Genomic DNA, 27325 nt, shown 5'->3' on the forward strand with positions numbered 1-27325 from the left:
TATGCCACCATCTTCCCAAGCCCCCGATGATAAGTTGTGTTCTTTGCACTTTTTGTATGAGCTAAATGGGGGTAACATGAAGCAGCATTTCATTTATGGTTTTCATGCTTTCTCCAACTGAGCACCAAATTCTCTGGTTAGGTAGATGACAAATGGGCTACTCAGAATTTAAAACATTTCTTCATAATGCTATATATTCACGAAATATCCAAATAAGTCGACCGAATATAAAGACAAATCTCTAAATACTGCTTCACCAAAGCTATATTGACTCTATTGAGTATCAGAAGGAAAAAAACCCAATATTATTTTTTATAACATTTTTAATAAGCTATCATTTTCTTACATGTACACTAGTAAACTTAAAAAGACAAATATTTACTACCAAATGTTAAATACTGTACAATTTATAAAAATATAATTTTAAGAATTTGGAGTAATAAAGGGAAGAAACCTACTTCAAATGCATAAAATAAGAAAATTCTACTTCTCAAGAAATTTAACTAGAAAGACATTTCCCATTTGTCTAAGGGAACACTAAAAACTTTACTGAAGCCAGAGACACACTATTTTTTTTAAGCTTTCATCTATATAGCTTTAAATAAGCCTTAAAAATTATTTTCCAGTACATATAAGGCTGCTAAACAGAGTACATGACTGCAGGATTGACTGTGCTAGCATGGGAAGTCATAAAGAACAGAGATAAGTCTCTTTCATCTTTGTATCTTCAGCTCTAGCGTAATGCCTAGCTTAAAGTAATGTTTAAGCAATGCTTGTTGCTTTGAACTGAACTGGGAAAATACACACTTCTAACTTTGGTCCAATTTTCATTCCATATTAAGCATTAACACTTGAAGTACCTGAGTAGCAGTCCTGTTCTTTGGCCCTTGACCTTAAACAGAGTATGCTAAGCTAACACACATACACTTTCTCCATCAGCCTTCTGACAGGATCCTCAAAACTGAACCATCATGTGACTGAATTTTCTCTTATGCGGTCTGATTCTTATGCCTTGGATAAGTTAGTATCAGTGTGCAAAAGTAATGCATTTTCAGTGCAGGGTAAGAATGTGCTTTTGAGTAAGAATGGAATAAAGGCCTTGCTTTTCCATGTTTTAAATAACAGATACATAGCATCTTATATTATGTCATAATTAGCAATTTTTAGACACTGAACATAATACACTGTATTACAATGAAATGTGGTAGGCTTCCATTTTAGGAGCAAAAATAAGTTTCACATGAAAAAAGATTTATTTTAGATTCACATAAAATACATTTAGAATAAATCTAAATTTTTAGCATTTAAACAAACACAGAGGAGCTTCAAGATGTATAGTCTCCATGCTGTCCAAAGAGGAAGTACAAAAAGCTCTTTTATAATTATTGATCATCACCTCGTTGCCTTAAATTTCTAGATTTTCCATTTTCAAGTCTTCTCTTCTTAAAGACTGGGGCCACTCCATCTGCCATGACTCCAAGAGAAGTGACTGTTTTTTCTTTAAATATTACTTTGGGTTGCCCACCAATATCAGGTTCTGAAGTTGACACATATTCATTTTCGGTGCTCGGAAGTTCCAAATCTACCTCCTCACTGAAACAAGAAGTAAAAATAAAACCATTATCTGACAGACTTAAGACAAACTTTTACATAACCTCCGAGTCTACTAAAGGCCCAAGATCATCTTTCTAATGACAGTGAGAGGTTAAAAATCATTTCAAAGTAGGCAACTACTTAAAGATACACATTTTATAGTATTATTTAAGATAAAGAATACTTACTTAGGTGGCTACATGTCTGGGAGTTTCATCTATTTTTTTATTCCTACTGCACAGAGCATGTATCATCTAAGGCAATGTTTGTGCTTATTCATGACCAGCAGTACATGTTACAAAGATGGATAAGTTATTTGTGGAAGCCAATCTTGCCATAAACTGTTGACAAGGACTCTGGGGGGCTTACATAGCACATGGTGAAAACCATAGGATCCCACCACCATCCTATGGTAGGTGACTCTACAGGCCTTTTGCCTAGTACTCTTTTTCTAAGAAGTAGTCCTTCAACCACCCACGTGGTTAGTAAAAATAATTAGCTTACTAGTCTAGACATTGGTACCTTATAAACATGAATCTATGATAGTACCCCACCCTCTCCACAGTTAATTGGTCCCTGAAAGAGCAACTACTTCATGCCACCCCCATCAGTTCTACCCATTAGCTTTTTGACACGGCCAAGAAAGATCATTATGTTTAATTCTGTAGTGGCTAAGAGTATAAAATCTGTGGGGAACTACATCTCCTCCTATTTAAAGGAATTCTGCAACGACTGAGAATATAGTTGGCTTACAGAGAAAAGCAGCAAAGCGGGGGACAGACAGAGAATACGGTCAATATTTCATTACTCCAGTAACTCCTGAGACTCAGCCCAATTCTTGCCGTACCCATAGCTTGGTAGGTAGAATCTTCCTAAGAACCTCTGAATTATTAGCCTTTTTTATTTAAAGTAATTTAAGTTTCTATCACTTGAAACCAAAAGATTGTATTTGTTATAGACTGACCATATAAACGTGGGTTTATTTCTGTGTTCTCTACTCTGTTCCCTTGATCTGTGTCTATTTTTGTGCCAGTACCATACTATTTTGATCACTATAGCTTTGTAGTAGGTCTTGAAATCTGGGGTTGTGATACCTCCAGCTTTAGTCGTCTTTTTTTTTTTTAAATTAATTTCTTTTCAGCCTAATGGAATTCATTGTTTATGCACCACACCCAGTGCTCCATGCCATATGTGCCCTCCATAATACCCACCACCTGGGTCCCCCAACCTCCCACCCCCGCCCCTTCAAAACCCTCAGATTATTTTCCATAGTCTCTAATGGTTCATCTCCCCTTCCAATTTCACTCATCTCCTTCTCCTCCCCATCTCCCTATGTCCTCCTTGTTATTTGTTATGCTCCACAAATAAGTGAAACCATATGATAATTGTTGGTATTTTGATAGGGATTACACTGTATCTGTAGTAGGTTGCTCTGGGTAGTATAGACATTTTAACAATATTATTTCTCCCAATCCATGATAATGGAGTATCTTTCCATTTGTTTGTGTTGGCTAAGACTTAACAATATATGCCTATTTGGTCCAATTATCTTAAAAGTACATGATAACAAATTTGATTCCCTCACAGAAAGACTATCTAGAAAGATCTAAAGCAATAGTACTGCAAGATTTTTTTTTATGTCCCATCCTACATATACATGAATAAATACAAAGGTTTAAAAAAGTAGGTTTCTAGGCATAGTAATTACTTAAAAATAAAATCTTTTAAAAAAAAGTTATCTTGGGGCACCTGGGTGGCTCAGTTGGTTAAGCATCTCCCTTCAGCTTAGGTCAATATACTTACAGGGATGTAAGTATATTGATCAAGCCCTGAGTCGAGCTCCCTGCTCAGCAGGGAGTCTGCTTCTCCCTCTGCCTCTCACCCTGCTTGTGCTCTCTCTCTCTCACATAAATAAAATCTTAAGTAAAAAGTCAGCTCTAGGGGTGCTTGGTGGCTCAGTTGGTTGAGTGGCTGCCTTCAGCTCAGGTCTTGATTCCAGGGTTCTGGGGTCGAGCCCCACATCGTACTCCCTGCTCAGCCAAGAGCATCTCAGGGGAGAGCCTGCTCCTCTCTCTCCCTCTGCCTGCAGCTCTGCTTACTTGTGCTTTCTCTATTTCTCTGTCAAATAAATCTTAAAAAAAAAAAAAAAAAATCAGCTCTAAACTTAATGCGGGGACTGAACTCACAACCCCAAGATCAAGAGTCGCATGCTTTAACAACTGAGCCAGCCAGGTGTGCTCCTATTTTTTTTTAAAATGTAAAAATAGTTAGAAATTCGCCAGGATTGCAAACAAAACAAAAACAGAGAATGTTAAGTACAAAAATAACATTTCAAACTAGTAATAGGCAGTTCAAAACTAAAACAAAACTTCTGCTTGAGGAAGAATCTATCTTAGTAGATTATAATGTGATAGACATTTCCTCAAAATCTGATAAGGGAATGCAGAAAATACGGATTCTCACTGGAACAGGTCTTAAATCTGATTTGTTTTGAAAACATATGCCTTCTAAAACTTTGATTTACTGTATTAAAACTGCATGTTAAAGCCTTTTTGTTTGCTCTGCCTACTTCCCTATTTTCTCTTAGATTGCCAACAATGGTGCTAGTAGCTAGTAGCCCCTGCAGCTGATGGGAGTACTAACTCTTGGCTTTCTCTTCTTTTATTAGAGGAGAGGAACTGAGGTTTAAAGATATTAAATAACTTGGTCAATCGAACTTATGGAAGTGGCAGAGCTTGGAATAAAATCCAGGTGTGTCAGACTTAAAATTTATATTCTTTCCCCTAGACCAATCTGCCTCCAAGTGAAAGTAAGTAATTTTATTAACCAGGAGAGAGATGCTTGATGAATGAAGAATAGTAGAGTTGGTCACTGGAAAAATGACTATGTATTCAAGAAACTTTGATGTGAGAGTCATGTATTTTACTTGAATCTTAGTGCTTTATATTATATTCTGGTAGAGTGATCAAGCTGTAATGTTTTTTATTTTTCCTTTTTTTTTAAAAAAGATTTTATTTATTTATTTGAAGAGAAAAGAAGGGGAAGCCGCAGGCAGAGGGAGGGGGAGAAGCAGGTGCCCCTCAGAGCAGGGAGCTGATGTGGGGCTTGTCCCAGGATCCTGGGATCATGACCCAAGCCAAAGGCAGTCACTTAACCAACTGACCCATCAAGTCACCCCTGTAAGTACTGCTTCTTACGTGGGATTATGGGAAAGATAAGACAGAGAAGGGTTCCATTCTGTGAAATGATGGTTCTAGGAACCAGTGGAGGTTAACAGAAGTGGCAGTGAGGCAGGATATATTATGACATATTAACAAGAAAGAAGTTTGTATTTGAAAGAAAAGGCAAGAGCCTGCAAGTTAACATCTTCCAGAGAAACGCCTGTTCAAGTAATTCTGGGACAGTTACAAAAATAATTACATAAGCACTTCTACAAAACCACAATCATTTCCAAATTCAAAATGCAAGAACTGTAAAGGTTATAGTATCTGAACACAATGTAATAAAGGTAGAACAAACAACCCACGCCCTCCCCAGTGTAGATTTAAAAATGTGAAAATTAATAAAAGGAAACCTCATTTAGAATGGAGTCAGGAGGCCAGCAGGGCAAGCTCTCAAACCCTATTACTCCTCAATTCCAGACCCAACAGGAAAAGAGGGACCTTACACACAGATACCACTTTGCTATCCCAGCAGGAGGAAGAAAGGCTTTCCTCCTCCCCCAGGAACAATCCAGCCAATGAGAGATGGTCACATCTCACTCAGCCAATGGAAAGCCACTATATGTCCACTTGCCAGTTTACTCCAGTGGACTTTTTTGTTTGTAATAGCTTTCCTAACATCCCACTTTTGTCTATAAAAGGGCATTCCTCGCCTTCCTTCTGCAGATTAGCCTATGGTTTTGTCCTACATTATTTGTTCTGGACTGGAATCCTCTGCTATTCGTGAGTAAATCCATTTTTGCTGATAAAATAATGGACAGTTTTATTTTTAAGGTTAATACTATTTGGTGATCAGAAATGGGATCCAGTGAAGATCCTCAGCAACTTTGTTGGGTGAGCAAAGACATGATGGTACCTACAGAGCCAAGTGAATTTGCAGCTTACTCTCCAACCTGGGAATTTAAAGGTAGGTTTTCTCCTGGATTTTGAGTGCCATGTTTTGTGTTCAAGCTCCCCAGGCTTCATTTGGGATTGTTTTAAGGCCTTGGGTTTTTCTTGTTTTTACATCTCTAGCAATAACTTCTTTGGCCTTCGGTCTGACTCCTATTAGGACTTGGACTGTTCCGATGCTGGTCTTTGGCCCAACTCCTGTCTGGATCCAGACTCTGTGCCTACTGAAAGAGTTCTAGCATTCAGTCTGACTCATTTTTGGAACCAGACTGTTACTGTTGAAACTGTGCTGTTTAGAAATTTTCGCTGCTCTAGGGAAAAGTCTCTAAGAAATGGGAGGCCAGTCATCAAAATGCTTGAAGGTGCTCCCTCACCCCCAATGTCCTCTACAACTTTCTGGGATGTTTTGTTTAAAATCTATCGTCCCTATGCATCCATATTTATAACTAAATAGATCAACTTAATCAAAAGTAAATCTGAACTTCAGTGGCATTATGGGGAACTCTGAAATCTCCAAACTTGTTTCATTCAAATTTAAATTGGAAGGCTATGACTGGGAAGGGGAAAACCAAGATGGTGGAGCAGTAGGAGTCCTTAATTTTGTCTGGTCCCAGGAATTCAGCTAGATAGTTATCGAACCATTCTGAATACCTACAAACTCAACAGGAGATTGAAGAAAAGAATAGCAACAATTCTATGAACAGAAAATCAACCACTCTCTGGAAGGCAGCACATGTGGAGAGGTGAATCTGAGGCAATATTTGGGAAGATAGACCATGGTGGGAGGGAGCCTCTGTGAGCCAACTACCGGCAAGTGATAAAGCAGCAGAGGACAAAATCAGAACTTTTAGAAGTCTGCTCCACAGGTGGACACTGCTCCAGTGCCTAAGCAAGGGGTGGGACCCTTGGGGGAACAGTGTGGTCTCAGGACCCTCAGGGTCACAGAAAGACCAGGGGTACTTGAGTGTGCCAGAGCTCCCAAGTATTGAAGTCAGGAAGCCGGCTGCAAAGACAGACCTGAGGAGTGGGCTCTTGGCTCCGGGATGCCATAAACTGATCTGTGGCACAGTTGGACCACTACTCTTTAAGCAGGGACCCCACAAGTGGCACATCTGGGGAGATTCCCTTTCCTCCCTGGGGAGGAGTGGCATGGGAGTGTACCACAGCAATCTGCTGGCTTTGGAAACTCCAAATGGGGTCGTGTGCCAGAGACAGAAATGCTCGGTCACAGGCCGGGTGAGCATGGAGTGTGGCTGGAGACCAGGGAGACAGGAGTAACTGACTGCTTTTCTCTGAGGGCTCACTAAGAGGGACCTTGAATTCTGAGCTCCTCTGGGGCCAGAGACTGGGAGGCTGTCATTTTCATTCCTGTCCTCCAAAGCTGTGCGGAAAGCCTCCAGGGAACAAAAGCTCCCTAAAGCAAACCCAAGCAGATTACTTAGCCTGGCCCCAGACAAGGGTGGTGCAATTCCACCTGGGGCAGACATTTGAAAATCACTGCAACAGGCCCCTCCCACAGAATATCAGCAAGAACATCCAACCAAGACCAAGTTTACCAATCAATGAGAACTGCATAATTCCAGTGCTGGTGAATACAGCACATAGAATTCATGGTTTTCCCATAATTCTTTAGTCTTTCAAAGTTAATTTTTCTAATTTTCTTTTTTTTTCTATTTTTTTCTTTGAATTTTTCTTCCTTTGTCAACCAACCTCTTATTTTCTAATATTTAGAAATCTTTTTAAATTTTCATTTTTTATACTCTATCCTTTCATTTATTTAACCACATTTTTGTGTGTATATATATAAATTTTTCTTTCTTTAAAATTTTGGGATACAGTTTCTTCTAACAGACTAAAATATACCCTAAATCTAGTGTATGGCTTTGTTCTATTCTGGCCTAATCACATTTTTAAAAGGTCTTTTTTCAACCAACTTATCAGTTCCTTTTAAAAAATCTTTTTTAATTTTCATCTTTACAGTCACATTCCATCCCTCCATCATATTTACCCTTATTTTTGTATATATGTATGTTTCTCTTTCTTTAAAATTTTGGGAGGCAGTTTCTTCTAACAGACCAAAATACCCCAAATCTAGTGTGTGGTTCTGTTCTATTCACCAGTCTAATCATATTCTTTTTTTTCTCCCATTTTCCCCTGCTTTTAGGTCTCTTCTGATTTGTTTAGATAATATTTTTCTGGGGCCGTTGTTACCATTTTAGCATTTTGTTTTCTTACTCTTACTAAACAAATGAAAATGAAAACACAAAATGACAAAACGGAAAAACTCAACTCAAAAAAAAAAAATGAGCAGGACGCAGTACTGAATGCCAGGGACCTATCAATACAGACATTGGTAAGATCTCAGAACTAGAGTTCAGAATGACAATTATAAAGATACTAGTTGGGTTTCAAAAAAGCAAAGAAGATACTAGAGAATCACTTTCTGGAGAAATAAAAGAACTAAAATCTAACCAAGTTGAAATAAAAAAGGCTATTAATGAGTTCCAATAAAAAAAAAATGGAGGCTCTAACTGCTAAGATAAATGAGGCAGAGGAGAGAATTAGTGATATAGAAGACCAAATGATGGAGAATAAAAAAGCCGAGAAAAAGAGAGACAAACAACTACTGGATCATGAGGGGAGAATTCGAGAGATAAGTGATACCATAAGATGAAACAATATTAGAATAATTGGGATCCCAGAAGAAGAAGAAAGAGAGAGGGAGGCAGAAGGTATATTGGAGCAAATTACAGTGGAGAACTTCCCTAATTTGGGGAAGGAAACAGGCATCAAAATCCAGGAGGCACAATGAATCCCCACCCCCAAAATCAGTAAAAATAGGTCAACACCCGTCATCTAATATTAAAACTTACAAGTCTCAGGGTCAGAGAGAAAATTCTGAAAGCAGCGAGGGACAAGAGGTCCCGACCTATAACATTAGAAACATTAGACTAGCAGCAGACCTATCCACAGAGACCTAACAGGCCAGAAAGTACTGGCACGATCTATTCAGAGCACTAATCGAGAAAAACAGGCAGCATGAATACTATATCCAGCTAGGCTGTCACTGAAAATAGAAGGAGAGATAAAAATCTTCCAGGACAAACAAAAACTGAAAGAATTTGCAAATACTAAACCAGCCCTACAGGAAATATTGAAAGGGGTCGTCTAAGCAAAGAGAGAGCCTAAAATGAACGTAAACCAGAAAGGTAGAGAGACAATATACAGTAACAGTCACCTTATAGACAATATAATGGCACTATATTCATACCTTTCAATAATTATCCTGAATGTAAATGGGCTAAATGCCCCCAAAGAGGCACAGGGTATCAAATTGGATAAAAAGAATAAGACCCATCTATATGCTGTCTGCAAGAGACTCATTTTAGACCCAAAGACACCTCCATATTTTAAAGTGAGGGAGTGGAAAACCATTCACCATGCTAACAGACATCAAAAGAAAACTGGGGTGGCAATCCTTATTATCAGACAAATTAGATTTTAAACCAAAAACTATAATAAGAAATGAGGAAGGATACTATATCATACTTAAAGGGTCTGTCCAGCAAGAAGATCTAACAATTTTAAATATCTATGCCTCTAACATGGGAGCAGCCAATTATATAAACCAATTAAGCAAAGAGAGATTAAGAACAAAATCAAAGAAACACATCGACAATAATAGTAGGGGACTTTAACATCCCCATCATCAAAATGGACAGAGCACCTACGCAGAAGAGCAACAAGATAATCAGGGCTTTAAATGACACACTGGACTAGATGGACTTCATAGATATATTCAGATCATTCCATCCCAAAGCAAGAAAACACATTCTTCTCTAGTATACATGGAACATTCTCCAGAACAGATCACATCCTGAGTCATAAATTAGGTCCCAACTGGTGCCAAAAGATTGGGATCATTCCCTGCGTATTTTTGGACCACAATGCTTTGAAGCTAGAACTCAATCAGAAGGGGAAAGTTAGAAAGAACTCAAATACATGGAAGCTCAAGAGCATCCTACTAAAGAATGAATGGGTCAACCAGGAAATTAAAGAAGAATTTTAAAAATTCATGGAAACAAATGAAAATGAAAACACAACTGTTCAAAATCTTTGATGATGCAGCAAAGGCAGTCCTAAGAGGAAAGTATACAGCAATACAAGCCTTTCTCAAGAAACAAGAAAGGTTTCAAAAACACAACCTAACCCTACACCTAAAGGAGCTGGATAAAGAACAGCAAGTAAAGACTAAATCCAGCAGGAAAAGAAAAATAATAAAGATCAGAACAGAAATCAATGAAATAAAAACCAAAAGAACAGTAGAACAGAACAACAGAACTAGGAGCTGGTTCTTTGAAAGAATTAGTAAGTTTGATAAACCCCTGACCAGACTTATCAAAAAGGAAAGAGCAAGGACCAAAATAAATAAAATCATGAATGAAAGATCACAACTAACACCAAAGAAATACAAACAATTATAAGAACATATTATGAGCAAACTATATGCCAACAAATTAGATAATCTGGAAGAGGGGCACCTGGGTGGTTCAGTGAGTAAAGCATCCGCCTTCGGCTCAAGCCATTATCTCAGGGTCCTGGGATCAAGCCCCGCATTGGGCTCTCTACTCAGCAGGGAGCCTGCTTCCCCCCCCCCGCCTGTCTCTCTGCCTTCTTGTGATCTCTCTCTCTGTCAAATAAAAAAATAAAAATCTTAAAAAAAAAAACCCACAAAAGATAATCTGGAAGAAATGGATGCATTCCTAGAGAAGTATAAACTACCAAAATTGAACCAAGGAGAAACAGAAAACCTGAACAGACCCATAACCAGTAAGGAGATTGAAACAGTCATTAAAAATCTCCAAACATAAGTCAAGTGGAGAAAGACAACTATCATATGATCTCCCTGATATGAGGAAGTGGTGATGCAACATGGGGGCTTAAGTGGGTAGGAGAAGAATCCATGAAACAAGATGGGATAGGGAGGGAGACAAACCATAAGTGACTCTTAATCTCACAAAACAAACTGAGGGTTGCTGGGGGGAGGGGGGTTGGGAGAAGGGGGGTACGGTTATGGACATTGGGGAGGGTATGTGCTTTTGGGTAAATTGGAAGGGGAGGTGAACCATGAGAGACTATGGACTCTGAAAAACAATCTGAGGGGTTTGAAGTGGCGGGGGGGTGGGAGGTTGGGGTACCAGGTGGTGGGTATAATAGAAGGCACAGCTTGCATGGAGCACTGGGTGTGGTGAAAAAATAATGAATACTGTTTTTCTGAAAATAAATAAATTGGAAAAAAAAAAATCTCCAAACAAACAAAAGCCCAGGACCAGACGGCTTCCCGGGGGAATTCTACCAAACATTTAAAGAAGAACTAATTCCTATTCTCCTGAAACTGTTCCAAAAAACAGAAATGGAAGGAAAACTTCCAAACTCATTTTATGAGGTCAGCATTACCTTGATCCCAAAACCAGACAAGGATCCCATCAAAAAAGAGAGCTATAGACCAATATCCTTGATGAACACAGATGGGAAAATTCTCACCAAAATACTAGCCAATAGGATTCAACAGTACATTAAAAGGATTATTCACCACGACCAAGTGGGATTTATTCCAGGGCTGCAAGGTTGGTTCAACATCAGCAAATCAGTCAATGTGATACAACACTTCAATAAAAGAAAGAACAAGAACCATATGATACTCTCAATAGATGCTGAAAAAGCATTTGACAAAGTACAGCATCCCTTCCTGATCAAAACTCTTCAAAGTGTAGGGATACAGGGCAAATACCTCAATATCATCAAAGCTATCTATGAAAAACCCACTGCAAATATCGTTCTCAATGGAGAAAAACTGAAAGCTTTTCCGCTAAGGTCAGGAACACGGCAGGGATGTCCATTATCACCACTGCTATTCAACATAGTACTAGAAGTCCTAGCCTCAGCAATCAGACAATGAAAGGAAATTAAAGGCATCCAAATCGGCAAAGAAGAAGTCAAACTATCACTCTTCGCAGATGATATGATACTCTATGTGGAAAACCCAAAAGACTCCACTCCAAAACTGCTAGAACTTGTACAGGAATTCGGTAAAGTGTCAGGATATAAAATCAATGCACAGAAATCAGTTGCATTTCTCTACACCAACAACAAGACAGAAGAAAGAGAAATTAAGGAGGCAATCCCATTTACAATTGCACCCCAAACCATAAGATACCTAGGAATAAACCTAACCAAAGAGGCACAGAATCTATACTCAGAAACCTATAAAGTACTCATGAAAGAAATTGAGGAAGACACAAAGAAATGGAAAAATGTTCCATACTCTTGGATTGGAAAAATAAATATTGTGAAAATGTCTATGCTACCTAAAGCAATCTACACATTTAATGCAATTCCTATCAAAGTACCATCCATCCATCCATCTTTTTCAAAGAAATGGAACAAATAATCCTAAAATTTATATGGAACCAGAAAAGACCTCGAATAGCCAAAGGAATATTGAAAAAGAAAGCCAAAGTTGGCGGCATCACAATTCCGGACTTCAAGCTCTATTACAAAGCTGTCATCATCAAGACAGCATGGTATTGGCACAAAAACAGACACATAGATCAATGGAACAGAATAGAGAGCCCAGAAATAGACCCTCAACTCTATGGTCAACTAATCTTCGACAAAGCAGGAAAGAATGTCCAATGGAAAAAAGACAGCCTCTTCAATAAATGGTGCTGGGAAAATTGGACAGCCACATGCAGAAAAATGAAATTGGACCATTTCCTTACACCACACACAAAAATAGACTCAAAATGGATGAAGGACCTCAATGTGAGAAAGGAATCCATCAAAATCCTTGAGGAGAACACAGGCAGCAACCTCTTCGAAGTCAGCCGCAGCAACATCTTCCTAGGAACATCGCCAAAGGCAAGGGAAGCAAGGGCAAAAATGAACTATTGGGATTTCATCAAGATCAAAAGCTTTTGCACAGCAAAGGAAACAGTTAACAAAATCAAAAGACAACTGACAGAATGGGAGAAGATATTTGCAAACGACACATCAGATAAAGGACTAGTGTCCAAAATCTATAAAGAACTTAGCAAACTCAACACCCAAAAAACAAATAATCCAACTTAGCAAACTCAACACCCAAAAAACAAATAATCCAATCAAGAAATGGGCAGACGACATGAATAGACATTTCTGCAAAGAAGACATCCAGATGGCCAACAGACACATGAAAAAGTGCTCCATATCACTCGGCATCAGGGAAATACAAATCAAAACCACAATGAGATATCACCTCACACCAGTCAGAATGTCTAAAATCAACAAGTCAGGAAATGACAGATGCTGGCGAGGATGCGGAGAAAGGGGAAGCCTCCTACACTGTTGGTGGGAATGCAAGCTGGTGCAACCACTCTGGAAAACAGCATGGAGGTTCCTCAAAATGTTGAAAATAGAACAGTCCTATGACCCAGCAATTGCACTACTGGGTATTTACCCTAAAGATACAAACGTAGTGATCCAAAGGGGCATGTGCACCTGAATGTTTATAGCAGCAATGTCCACAATAGCCAAACTATGGAAAGAACCTAGATGTCCATCCACAGATGAATGGATCAAGAAGATGTGGTATATATACACAATGGAATACTATGCAGCCATCAAAAGAAATGAAATCTTGCCATTTGCGACAACGTGGATGGAACTAGAGGGTATCATGCTTAGCGAAATAAGTCAAGCGGAGAAAGACAACTATCATATGATCTCCCTGATATGAGGAAGTGGTGATGCTACATGGGGGCTTAAGTGGGTAGGAGAAGAATCAACGAAACAAGATGGGATTGGGAGGGAGACAAACCATAAGTGACTCTTAATCTCACAAAACAAACTGAGGGTTGCTGGGGGGAGGGGGGTTGGGAGAAGGGGGGTGGGGTTATGGACATTGCGGAGGGTAGGTGCTTTGGTGAGTGCTGTGAAGTGTGTAAATCTGGCGATTCACAGATCTGTACCCCTGGGGATTTATAGGGGTGCCTGGGTGGCTCAGTGGGTTGGGCCGCTGCCTTCGGCTCGGGTCGTGATCTCGGGGTCCTGGGATCGAGTCCCGCGTCTGCCTCTCTGCTCAGCGGGGAGCCTGCTTCCTCCTCTCTCTCTCTCTGCCTGCCTCTCTGCCTGCTTGTGATCTCTGTCTGTCAAATAAACTAAAAAAAAAAAATATATATATATATATGTTTATAAAAAATAACATTTATTAAAAATAAATATTCTTTTTTTAAAATTTTTTTAAAATTTTTTAAAAAGATTTTATTTATTTATTTGACAGAGAGAAATCACAAGTAGACGGAGAGGCAGGCAGAGAGAGAGAGGGAAGCAGGCTCTCTGCTGAGCAGAGAGCCCGATGCGGGACTCGATCCCAGGACCCTGAGATCATGACCTGAGCCGAAGGCAGTGGCTTAACCCACTGAGCCACCCAGGCGCCCTAAATAAATAAATTTTCTATTACTTCCTGATAGTTTTGGGAGGTGCATAAATATTTGCAACAGCTTTATCTTCTTATTGGATCATCCCCTTTATTATCATATAATATCCTTCTTTGTCTCTTGTTACTTTTTAAAAAAATTTATTTATTTTTCTCTTCACAGGGAGAGACACAGCAAGAGAGCGAACACAATCAGGGGGAGCAGAAGAGGGAAAAGCAGGCTTCCCATGGAGCAGGGAGACTGATGCGGGGTTCGATCCCAGGACTCTTGGATCATGACCTGAGCCAAAGGCAGCCAATTAACAGCTGAGCCACTCAGGTACCCCTACAGTCTATTTTTTTTCTAAAAGAAGGTATATTTTGTCTAAGTATTGCCACCTGGGCTTTCTTTTGACATCCATTTGCATGACAGACGTTTTTCCCTCTCCTTATGTTCATTTAGAAAGTGTTTTTAGGTCTGAAATGAACGCCCTGTAGGCAGCATATGGATGGGTCTTGCTTTTTATCCATTCTGACATTCTATGTCTTTTGACTGGAGTTTCAGTCCATTTGCATTCAAAGTAATTACCACAATTTATTTATTGCCATTTTGTTCCTTTCTTCTTTTTTTCTCTTCTCTGATTAGTTGGCCTAAGTGATATACTTGGGTTCCCTTCTCTTTGTTCTTTGACTATCTGTTACTGGTTTTTGAATTGTGGTTACCATTAGGTTTGTAAATAACATTTTTAGCATACAGCAGTTTATATGAAGTTGATGGTCACTTAAATTTGAACCCATTCTTTACCCTTCTCCTTCCCCCCACATTCGAAATATATGGTTTCATGACTTATATCCTTTTACTTTGTGAATCTCGTTATCGATTTTATAGATACACTGCTTTTGTGTTTCCTACTTTTCTTACTACACTTATGATCTGTCTTTCCACTCAAAGAGTCCCTTTTAACATTTCTTGTAGGACTAGTTTAGTGGTCATGAATTCTTTACCTTTTATTTGTCTGGCAAACTCTTCATCTCTGGGATGCCTATTTTAAACAGTTTCTTGAGGCTTCCTGATGTTTTCAGGATTCGGAGTTTGCGTTTTTGGAAAATCCTATTTCTGAATCAACTGAGGCAAACAAACAACTGAAAGGCACCAAAATGGCTTCTGAGGCCTTTTTCTCCCCACCTTCGTCTGCACGCATCTTGTACTTAGTCCCCAACTCTGGCACCATTTTTGTCTATTCTCTCTGAACTTGCCTTTTCTACTAATCTCTCTGCTGCTCCCTCCTGTCCTGAACTGACTAAAACCTGCTTCTTTAAGTCTTTTAAGGACTAAATAAACCTCAAGTTTCTTATGTTTGGTGTACTAAGGCTGAATTATGAGCCATAGTTTTAGTTCCCTAAAGTGACTGAGGACTCTCAGTAAGTCTGCTGAAGAATTTAACACAGGTATTCAAACTTACCACTTGGGTTTCTCAGATCTATATCCGTTATTCCATGTGCTTTAAGAAACAGGGCAAACACTGCATGACACTAGCTAGAGAACATCCTGAAAATTAAACCTCTAACTGGAACACTTGTTGGAAATCTCCACTGAGCAATTACAGTTGCTTTTCCTAAAGTCCATTGTCTGAAACAAAATTTAGGTTTGTACACAAAAGCTTGATGAGCCTGTTCATGTTGATTACAAGGGACTCCAAAATGTCTTTAAAGAAAATTATGATCTTTCTTTAGACGCTGAATCTACCCAGGTAGCATTCAACTTTGTGTTTATTAATGTTCCAAACTGGGAAATTTCTCCTTTAGTTTAAAACGACCAGGATAAAAGGACAAATTGCCCACTCCAGATTTAGTTACTATGGCAAACCAGCCTGCCTGCATCCTAGATGAGTCACCTAAAAGACAGACTGCTAAAAGTATCAATTTTCAACTCTGGCAAATGAAGGCCCCTAAACACAAAACCAAAAAAAACAACCCCAGCTTCTGCTATTACTGCAAAGAGCCCGGGCAGTTGGGCAGAGGGGTGGAGAAGGGAGGCTGTTATAAATGTAAGCTCTCCAGGCACTTTCAGCCCTTTAGTCAGTCTTTCTAATGACCTCCTAATTCCCAATGATGGGGCTCTGAGGAACTGCAGGGGCTCTTTCCTCTTAATCATTTCGGGGAAATCACTCTCCAGATTGGGAACAAATCTCTCTCTCCAAATTGACACAAGCGCTACTCTCTGTCATCCAGCCCACAGCTACCAAGCTGCCCCTGCCTTGGAGTAATAAAATGGCTCAGACAGCGGAGATCTCTAATAAACCTCAAAACGTTCCTGTCTCTGAATCTATTTCCTTTTGTTTAGGCTCTTTTTCCCTTAGTTATTGCACTCTATTCATTTATTGGGCCTAAATTTCTTAGAAATTCTGGCATGAGATGCTTTCCTTTCTCCCAAAGAGGGAAATAATTCTAGAATTTGAGAGTAGTAATCAAAATAGTCAACCAGGGCAATTACATGACCTTTGACGTCTTCTATTTGTTCCTACTGAATCAGCTACCATCCTCTATACAGCTCCTCAAATGATACTTGGAGAATCCACAGTGCACCTTCCTTTAAAATTCAAATAGAGTCCTCAAAACTTCATCCCATAATTAATCAATACTCTATAAGTAAAGAAGCCCTTTCAGGTATCAAACGCATAATATAAGATTACAGGGCCCAGGGCCTCACTATCCCCCTTCCCTAGTTCCTGTAATATGTATTTTACCTGGGAGCAAACCCAGTGGCTGAGGATGGAGGTTCTTCCAGTATCTCTAAGCAATAAATAACATTGCTATTCCTCTCTTGGCACCCTCCTGGTCCTAACCCCCATATGCTACTGATACCATTTCCAATGAAAGGAAATTTTTCATTGTAATTGATGTATGCAGTGCATTTTTAGTGTTCTAGTTGATAGGGAGAGCCACTGTCTTTTTGTTTTCATTTGGAAAGAAAAGAAGTACATGGAAGTACACTTGGACAGTAATTCCCCAGGGTTTCAGACAGTCCTTCCTTTTCACAAACCTTTGAAGTTGATCTGGATATCAGGTTTTCTGTAGATTCTAATTTCTAAAATGTAGATGATATGCTTCATTGCTTCCCTTTTCAAATCTCTTCACAAGAAGATAGAGATCCACCTGTTAAAACTTTTGGCCTTAAAAAATAGACGTACGGGGGTGCCTGGGTGGCTCAGTGGTTTAAAACCTCTGCCTTCAGCTCAGGTCATGATCCCAGGATCCTGGGATCGAGTCCCGCATCTGGCTCTCTGCTCAGCAGGAAGCTTGCCTCCTCCTCTCTCTCTGCCTGCTTTTCTGCCTACTTGTGATCTCTGTCAAATAAATAAATAAATAAAATATTTTTTAAAAAATAAAAAATAAAAAAGAGATGTACAATCTCCAAAGAGAAATTGCAGTTTGCTCAAACTCAGGTTGGACACGTAGGGTACCTGACCTCAGAGCAAGGACTACATCTGGATCCAGAAAGACTTCAAGGCATCCTGAATTTCCCCAAACACAAAAGTAAGTACCAGGTAAAAAGCTTTCTTGGACTGGCTGGCTACTGTCAAAACTGAACTCCAAACTTCTCTATTCTGGCTCAACTTTTATATGCCTTATTTAAAAAAATGGCAAACATAACCCTGTTATTTGGAAAGATGGATACACAGCCTTTGAGAACGTTAAAGCCTAATAAATAATAACTCCCCTTGCTCTTGGACATCGTCGCTATCAACTTCCTTTTTTTTCCTTTGTAAGTAAGAAGGAACAGAATGCCCTTGGAGTACTGATCCCAGAATATGAGAACCATCATGGACCCACAGGCTGTCAAAGCCAACAACTAGATGCTGTGGCACAGGGATATCCTCCCCTTGCCTCAGAGTCATTTCTGCCACTGCCTTTTTAGTTAAGGCCACTGAAGAAATAGAGGATTCCCTTTAAGAATCCTTGTGCCCCATGCAGAAGCCGTTCTGGATTCTCCTCTTACTCTTGCTCACCTCCTATGAAATCGTTATGCTAACGCTCCTCATGTAACTCTCACTGCAGTTAGACCCTGCTATTCTCCGCTCCTTCACGGATGAAACCTCTCATGACTGCTTAATGTTGACAGCTCACCTTTTGACTCCCTGTGACAATTTACAAGAAACTCCTTTAACCAATGCAGATTTTTCATGGTTTACTGATTGTTCTTATTTAAAGGGTAAGAACGGTAACTAATGTGCTTAGCATGTTATTGCATACTCCTTTTGAAGTCCCTGAGGCGTCACCTTTAACTATTTGAGCCCAAGAGGCTGAATTACACATCCTTACTTGAGCTTGTATTTTAGTCAAGGGTAAAGCTACACACGTTTATACTGACAGTTGGTATACCTTGGGGAGAGCTCATGACTTAGGAATATTATGAAAACAACAAGGTATCCTTACTTCAAATGAGAATAAAAATGACTTATATGTCCAAAATGTATTAGACGTCATAGTTTTGCCAGTGGCTGTAACTATTATTAAGGTTCCTAGGCATTCCAGACTTAACACCCTGGAGGCCAAAGGGAACCATCTAACTGATATTTTGGCCAAAAATGCTGCACTCAGGAGATCAACAGCCAAACCTCTGTCAAAGTCCACAGAGATGTTCTCCCAAATATAATTTGGGAAAACTGACAAGTCATATCTAATAGTTGGCCCCAAGCAAACAGAAACACTATCTGAAATGTAGTAATTGTTGGCTCAATAAAAAGAAAACTCTGATTTGGACCAAATAACAATGTGGCCTTACCAGTAATACTAAGATTCCCAATACTTACCTCTGTACATGATTTAACCTGGGGTCTACTGATAAAATAATAGCATTCATCAACTGATATTGGTGAGGGAAGTTAGTAAGGCTGCAAAAAGTGTGTACCTCACTGGTCCCACTTGTCCAAAGTATATTCCACAGAAACCTGCTTGGAAAAATGGATTTCATACAACTTCTCCCTCTCGTGGATAAATATTTTAGTCATGGTTTGTATGTTTTCTCACTGGACTAAAGCCTTCCTTTGCAGACAGGGCAATAATGCTTTCATGGCTAAAACACTGTTAGAAAAGATTATCCCTACCTGGGAACCCTCTCAAATTTCACAGTGATTGGGGAACCCTTTTTCCTAGCTAGGTGCTTTGAAAAGTGTATGCTGTTTGTCCAGTTTTACAACACTTTCATTGCACATGTCCTTAATCCGCACTTAATCACATGCAGTAATGGCACTATTAGGACACAACTCGTACAACTGGTAGAGACCCTCCAAAAACCTTGACCGGAAGCATTGCCACTGGTCCTAAATCTCAGATTTACTTGGTTTGGAACTCATAGACTCTCACCCTCTGAGAGAGTCACAGGATGCCTAATGTACTTGGTCCCTGCCTCCTCTGACCCACAGTAATAAAAAAAGATCTATTTCAAAAGTATAAAGATGTAACTGCTTCTGTCAAAAGTAACCATGTTGTGGCATGTTTTTCATAGTGCACTCTGGGGGTGAAATGACCTTAAGTATTACACCTTGCAACACAAGGATTTTTTGGTTGGAAAAGGCATCTCCAAAATCCTTACTACCTCACTAGAAAGTCTCTTATTAGGAACTGCAAACCAACCCTTGTGTCTCCCAAACTTCAGGGAAGACTCTTGGTTCATGTAACATATCTAAAGAAAGCACAAAACCCTGACTGCAGGGGCACCTGGGTGGCTCAGTTGGTTAAGCCGCTGCCTTCGGCTCAGGTCATGATCTCAGGGTCCTGGGATCGAGTCCTGCATGGGCTCTCTGCTCCGCAGGGAGCCTGCTTCCTCCTCTCTCTCTCTCTCTCTCTGCCTGCCTCTCTACCTACTTGTGATCTCTCTCTGTCAAATAAATAAATAAAATCTTTAAAAAAAAAAACAAAAAAAACCCCTGACTGCACCTGCACATCATGTAGTGACCTGAAAGTACAGATTTCCTGGAACTGAAGCAGATAACCTCTGATGACATGCTTTCCCAAGATATCTGGACTAGGCCGTATGTCTTTTTTCTCACTCTTCTCTCTCATGGAAAGACAAAGTATTCATCTGCATTTCCCAATCCCTCAGGAAAAAAACCCTCTTCTTTGGATCATGGTCTTTAGGAACCATCCGTATGATCCCAGGACAAATGAATTTTTCACTGATTTTTCTGAAGGGTTAGAGGATTTGGGGCGCCTGGACAGCTCAGTGGGTTAAGCCTCTGCCTTTGGCCCAGGTCATGATCCCAGGGTTCTGGGATCGAGCCCTGCATCAGGCTCTCTGCTCAGTGGGGAGCCTGCTTCCCCCTCTCTCTCTGCCTGCCTCTCTGCCTACTTGTGATCTCTCTCTTGATCAAATAAATGAATAAAACAAACAAACAAAAAAAGATTCAGAATTCACAAAAAGTTTTATTTCATCTGAACTATTAATGGACTTTGGATTCTTGTCCAAAATAACAATTTCTGACTTTGCAAACTTACTGGCTGTATTAGCTTTGTATTTTTTTTTTTTTTTTTTTTTTAAGATTTTGTTTATCTTAGAGCAAGTGAGCACCTGCATGCATGCGTGAGTAGGGCAAGAGCCAGAAGGGGTGGGAGAGAGAGTGAGGATCTGAAGCAAACTCTGCACTAAGCCTGACATGGGGCTCGATCTCACAACCATGAGATCATGACCTGAGGCAAAACCAAGAGTTGGGACAATTAACCAACTGAGCCACCCAGCTGCTCCCTGACTGAATAATTAATAGCACAAGTTGGTTCTAAACACTTCTTTCTGAGATAATACTATTTTAAAAACAATCTTTCAAGTATTACTGTTTTGCAAAAAGTTCACCAGCTATTGCTTCATGATTATACCTGCACTGTATCTTCCAAAATGCACTCGGTTAATTCCTTCAGTGTGTGTCTGTAGTATCTACTATTCTGTTTTCATTGTTGCTTTAAGTGGGGACTTTCAGAAAGGAGGCAAACATGACTCCAGGTTTGCCTTCATAGGGAGAACTTTTCTCCCCTATGTTGGAGTAAGTGCTAATAAGTATTTCAGCTGGCTACTTTCAGACTAAGAGTCCTCGCTTGGGGATCTGGTTTAGAATCATCATACAATTTGAAATTGTTACTTCTGTTTTGCAGAAGTTATTTTAAGTTTTATACATATATTTTGTCTGCACTTAAACAAAATGGACCTAATAAAATGATGCTGGCCCATCCAACACAATCTCAAGAAGATTAGTGTGAGCACCTGAGAGTTTCTCCCTCTTAACCTTTCTTGCTACTCAAAGGCGGCTTTAAGTGGTTTCTAACTGCAATGCACATTTTTTCTGATATTGCATATGACAACCAAGAAAGGTCCTTCCAGGCACTGAGGGATAAAACCACCAAATATGGAAAACCTGACTTCATCAGAAATACTTTCAAAGAAACTTCATCAAAAGGGAGAAATGTGGAGGGTTGGCTAGGAAGATGGTGAAGTAGGACCTTAAGCTCACCTTGTCCCACAGATACAAGTATACCACTCACTTCACTGTAAATAACCCAGAAAATGATCCTGAAGACTGGCAGAACAAACTCCGTAACTAAAGGTAGAGAGGAGGCCACAATGAAGAAAGTGGGCAAAGATGTGGTATGGGAGTGAAATGGATTGTGCCTGTGATGGGGAGAAGGGTAAAAAACTAGACTTTCACACCAAGCAGCCCATGAATGGGGAGGACAAATCCCTGCACATTTGCCTTTGAAAGTGAGAGGAGTTGAATTTTGAGTTCCTACACCCTGTGAGACTTAAAGCCTAGAATTTTAAAAATCAGAGGGCTTGGCTCTGGGAGAGTGCAGAGAATATTAAGAAGCTGAGTTCACACCCTTAAAGAGACAGCACAACCAGCAACACAAGGACATACAGCACAGAACCAGCAGTTTGAAAAACACCAAAAGCAGACAGAAGGGAGAGTGATTTGTTCATTTCAGAGTGTGGCCTGGAGACACAGGGCTCCTCCAGGAACAAAGGACTGGCAGGTGCCATTTCCCTCCCTAGCTCCCCCCGCCCCCATAAACAATGGCCACCTGTGGGAATGAGTGAAGCCAAGACTCATTACCTAAGTTGCGTTCACCAGGACCTGCTGTCCACCCCCCAACCCTATGCTTCTGTGGATCTCCCTTCCCAGTCACAGTTGCTTCAGTACCAGAGCTGCAGATCCCTTCCCTGAGAACTATGGCGCAAACCCTGCCAACACATCTCCTAACCTGCATGTTTTGTGAAACCTCATTCCCTGTGAGGCGGCAGGTCTCATTTTGCAAGCAGACCACTGCACACTTTGTTAAAATGCACCCCTCACCCCTGTTGCAGACCAAACAATAGGCAAAGAGAATCTCTGCAGACAACTGGACTGAAAGCCAAAGAAGTCATGCCTCAACAGCAGAGAACACACATACGCAGGAGAGACTTCACGAAGCTCCAGGCCCTGGGGAACAGGGGACACAGCACTGCAGGGCCCTATAGGACTTCTCCTCATAAGAGTATTAGTGTTAAAAGCACAAAGTAGCTGACCTTCCAACACATAGAAATAGACACAGAAAGTCAGACAAAATGAGAAGACAGAAAAATATTTCCCACATGAAAGAACAGAGCCAAACCATAACAAGAGAGCTGAGCAAAATGGAGAGAATATGCCTGACAGAGAATTTAAAGTAATTATCACAAAGATACTCTCAATGGACTTGAGAAGAGTGGAGAACATCAGTGAGACCCTTAACACAAAAATAAAAAAGAACCAAAGACCAAGAACATGATAAATGCAATTAAAAATACATCTGATGGAATGAACAGCAGGCTAAATGAAGCAGAGGAACAAATTAATGACCCTGAAGACAGAGTAACAGAAGGTAAGCTGAGAAAAGGAGAAGGAAGAAAATCATGCAAATTAAGAACAGTCTTTTAGGGAACTCAGATTCCATCAAGTGTAGTAACATTCACATTATAGGTATCTCAGAAGAAAAACAGAAGAGGGGGCAGAAAATTTACCTGAAAAAATAATAGTTGAAAAATTACCTAACCTGGGGAAGGAAACACATCCAGATCCAGGAGGAACAGAGATCTACCCAAAAATTCAACCCAAGGAGGTCCACACACCAAGACACATAGTAATTAAAATGGCAAAAAGTAGCAATAAGGAAAAAAAAAAAAGAAAGCAAGTAGCAAAAGAAAAGAAAACAGTTACATACAAGGGAAACTCCTTGTATGGCTATCAGTGGATTTTCAACAGAAACTTTCCAGGTCAGAGGAGAGTGATATGATATATTCAAAGTGCTAAAAGGGAAAAACCTGCAGTCAAGAATACTCTATCCAACAAGGCTACTGTTTAGAACAGAATGAAAGACAATTTTTCAGTCAAAAACAAAGTTCATGGCCACTAAAACAACCGTACAGGAAGTATTCAAGGAGCCTCTCTGGCTGGAAAGGAAAGACCACATAAGTCAGAGTGTAAAAAAATTTTTTTTCCTGTAAAAATCAGTCAAAGGATTAATAAAATAAAGAGATGACTATGACACCATACACTTAAATGTAGAGAGAGGAATAAAGAACGGGTTCAAATTTAAGTGACCAATAACTTAATACAGACTATATGCAGAAGATGTTATATACAAACTGGAAAGTAACCACACATCAAAAACCAGTAATAGGGGCGCCTGGGTGGCTCAGTGGGTTAAGCCGCTGCCTTCGGCTCAGGTCATGATCTCAGGGTCCTGGGATCGAGTCCCGCATCGGGCTCTCTGCTCAGCAGGGAGCCTGCTTCCCCTCTCTCTCTCTGCCTGCCTCTCCATCTACTTGTGATTTCTCTCTGTCAAATAAATAAATAAAATCTTTAAAAAAAAAAACAAAAAACCAGTAATAGATATGCAAAGAATACAGAGAAAGGGATTCAGGTACTTTACTAAAGAAAGCCAACAAATATGATAGAGACCAGGAAAAGGATCAAACTCTTTAAAATCAACCACAACACAAGTAATGAAATGGCAATAAATACATACCTACCAACAATTACTCTGAATATAAATGGACTAAATGCTCCAATCAAAAGACATAAGGTGACAGGGTAGATTTAAAAAAAAAAAAAAACACCAAAAACAAAATCCATCAATATGCTGCTTACAAGAGACTCAGTTTAGCCCAAGATACCTGCCGAATGTACATAAGGGTATAATGTACATAAGGATATCTATCATGCAAATAGATGTCAAAAGAAAGCCAGAATGGCAATACTTGTATCAGACAAAATAGACTTTAATACAAACACTGTAACAACAAAGAATGATGCTATGTAATAACAAAGGAGACAATCCAACAGGAAGATATAACAACTGTAAATATTTATGTACCCCCAAACATAAAGCAGTTAATAAAAAACAAAAAGGAAATCACTGAACGTAATATATTAGTAGGGCACTTTATTTATATATTTATGTATGTTATTTACTTGAGTGAGAGTAAGAGTAAGCAAGCAAAGGGAGAGGGAGAAGCAGACTCCCTGCTGGGGCTTGATCCCAGGACCCAAGATCATGACCTGAACTGAAGGCAAATGCTTAACGGATTGAGCCACTCAGGCTCCATAAGTAGGGTACTTTAACACCCCCCTTACATTGATGATAGACCATTCAAATAGAAAATCAACAAGGAAACAGGGTTTTGTTTTTCAAGTAAACAGTGGTTCTGAATGACACATTGGACCAAATGGATTAACACATATATACGTAGAACATTCTATCCTGAAACAGCAGAGTATACATTCTTTTCAAGTGTACACAGAACATTCTACAGGAAAACATAAAACAAGTTTCAATAAATAGAAAAAGACTGAAGTCACACTATGCATCTTTTCTGAACATAATACCATGAGACCAGAAATTAACCACAAGAAAAAAAATCTGTGAAGAAGATAAATGTACAGAGGTTAAATATCATGCTACTAAACAGTGAATGGGTCAACCAAGACATCAAAGAAGACATAAAAAATTACATGGAAACAATTGAAAATGAAAACACAATGGTCCAAAATCTTTGGGATTCAGCAAAAGCTGTTCTAAGAGGGAAGTTTATAGCAACACAGGCCTATCTGAAAAAGCAAGAAATATCTCAATATCTCAAACAACCTAACCAAACACCTAAAGGAGCTAGAAGAACAAAACCCCAAGCCAGCAAAGAATGGAAATAATAAAGATGAGAACAAAAATAAATGACATAGAAATAAAAAGAGAGAGAGAGAGAGAACAGATTGCTGAAACCAGGAATTGTTTATTTGAAAAGGGTAAAAAAAACCCTGCTAAACCTTTTCATGGGGGTGGAGAGGAACTAAATAAACAAAATCAATAATTAAAGAGGAGAAATAACCAACACCCCTGAAAACCTACATGAAAGTCTACGTGCCAACATATTGGACAACTGAGAAGAAATGGATAAATTCAGAGAAACATATAACCAACCAAAACTAAAAGAGGAAGAATAGAGAATTTGAACAGATTACAAGCAATGAAATTGAATCAGTAATCAAAAAACTCCCCCAAAACATAAGTCCAGCACCAGGAAGCTTCATAGGTGAATTCTACCAAACATTTAAAAAAGAGTTACTACCTATTCTTTTCAAACCGTTCCAAAAAATGTAAGAGGAAAGAAAATTTCCAAATCCACTCTATGGCCTCATAGACAAAACCAGATAAAGACAGCCCAAAAAAGTGAACTACAGACCAGCATCTCTCATAAATATAAAAGTTCTCAGCAAAACATCAGCAAATCGAATCCAAGAATACATTAAAAAAATCACATCACGGGCGCCTGGGTGGCTCAGTGGGTTAAGCCGCTGCCTTCGGCTCAGGTCATGATCTCAGGGTCTTGGGATCGAGTCCCGCATCGGGCTCTCTGCTCAGCAGGGAGCCTGCTTCCCTCTATCTCTCTGCCTGCCTCTCCGTCTACTTGTGATCTCTCTCTGTCAAATAAATAAATAAAATCTTTAAAAAAAAAAATCACATCACAATCAAGTGGGACTTATTCTGAGAATGAAAGGGTGGTTCAATATTTGCAAAACAATGTGATATGTCATGTCAATAAGAGAAAGAATAAAAAGCATATATGATCATTCCAACAGATGTAGAAAAAGCATTTGATAAAGTATAACATTCATTCATATAAAAACCCTCTGCAATGTAGGTTTAGAGGGAACACACCCAATGTAATAAAGGTCTTACATGAAAAATCCACAGCCAACATCAAACTAAATAGTGAAAAACAGAACTTTTCCTCTAAGGTCATCAACATGACAAGGATGTCCACTCTCAGCACTTTTATTCAACAAAGAGGTCCTAGCTACAGCAATTTCAACATAAAAAAATAAAAGGCCTCCAGAGACTCCTGGGTGGCTCAGTTGGTTAAGCCGCTGCCTTCCGCTCAGATCATGATCCCACCGTCCTGGGATCCAGTCCTGACCACATCAGGCTCCTTGCTTAGGGGGGAGCCTGCTTCTCTCTCTGCCTCTGCCTGCCACTTTGTCTGCTTGTGCTCTCTCTCTCTCTCTGGCAAATAATTAAATAAAATCTTAAAAAAAAAAAAAAAGGCCTCCAAACTGGGAAGGGTAGCTGCAGATAATATACTATATATTGTGTGTGTGTATACCACACACAAACACCCACACACAAACCCTAAAGACTCTACCAAAAAACTGCTGAAACTGATAAATGAAGTCAGTAAAGTCACAGCATACAAAATCATTGTACAGAAATCTGCTGCATTCCTATATACTAATAATGAAGCAGCAGAAAGTAAAATTAAGATAACAATCCCAATTACAACTGCACCAAAACAAAAAAAAACAAAAAAGAAAGAAAGAAAGAAAATCTAGAAATAAGTTTAACCAAAGAGTTGAAAGACCTGTACTTTGAAAACTGTAAAACACTGGTGAAAGAAATTCAAGATGACAGAAAGAAATGTAAAGACATTGTACAGTCATGGGTTAGAGGAACAAATACTCTTAAAATGCCTATATCCCTCAAAGCAATCTACAGATCAAATACCGACAGCATTTTTCACAGAAAAATGAACAATCTTAAAATTGTATGGAACGCAGAAGACCTCAAATAGCCAAAGCGATCCTGAGAATGAAAAATAAAACTG

At 39.4% G+C, this 27325-nt stretch overlaps 1 protein-coding gene across 1 annotated transcript in view; it reads right to left on the reverse strand.

Moving 5' to 3' along the window:
* Positions 1–305: 305 nt before the first annotated feature.
* Positions 306–27325, reverse strand: part of WBP4 (WW domain binding protein 4) — a 69043-nt gene continuing 42023 nt past the window's right edge. The window contains exon 10 of the mRNA XM_044249832.1: positions 306–1593. Within this exon, the coding sequence (XP_044105767.1) occupies positions 1383–1593 (211 nt within the window). The 3' untranslated portion in view covers positions 306–1382. The remainder of the gene's footprint in view (positions 1594–27325) is intronic.

This window comes from Neovison vison, chromosome 5 (assembly GCF_020171115.1).
Source record: "Neovison vison isolate M4711 chromosome 5, ASM_NN_V1, whole genome shotgun sequence".
Lineage (NCBI taxonomy): Eukaryota > Metazoa > Chordata > Mammalia > Carnivora > Mustelidae > Neogale > Neogale vison.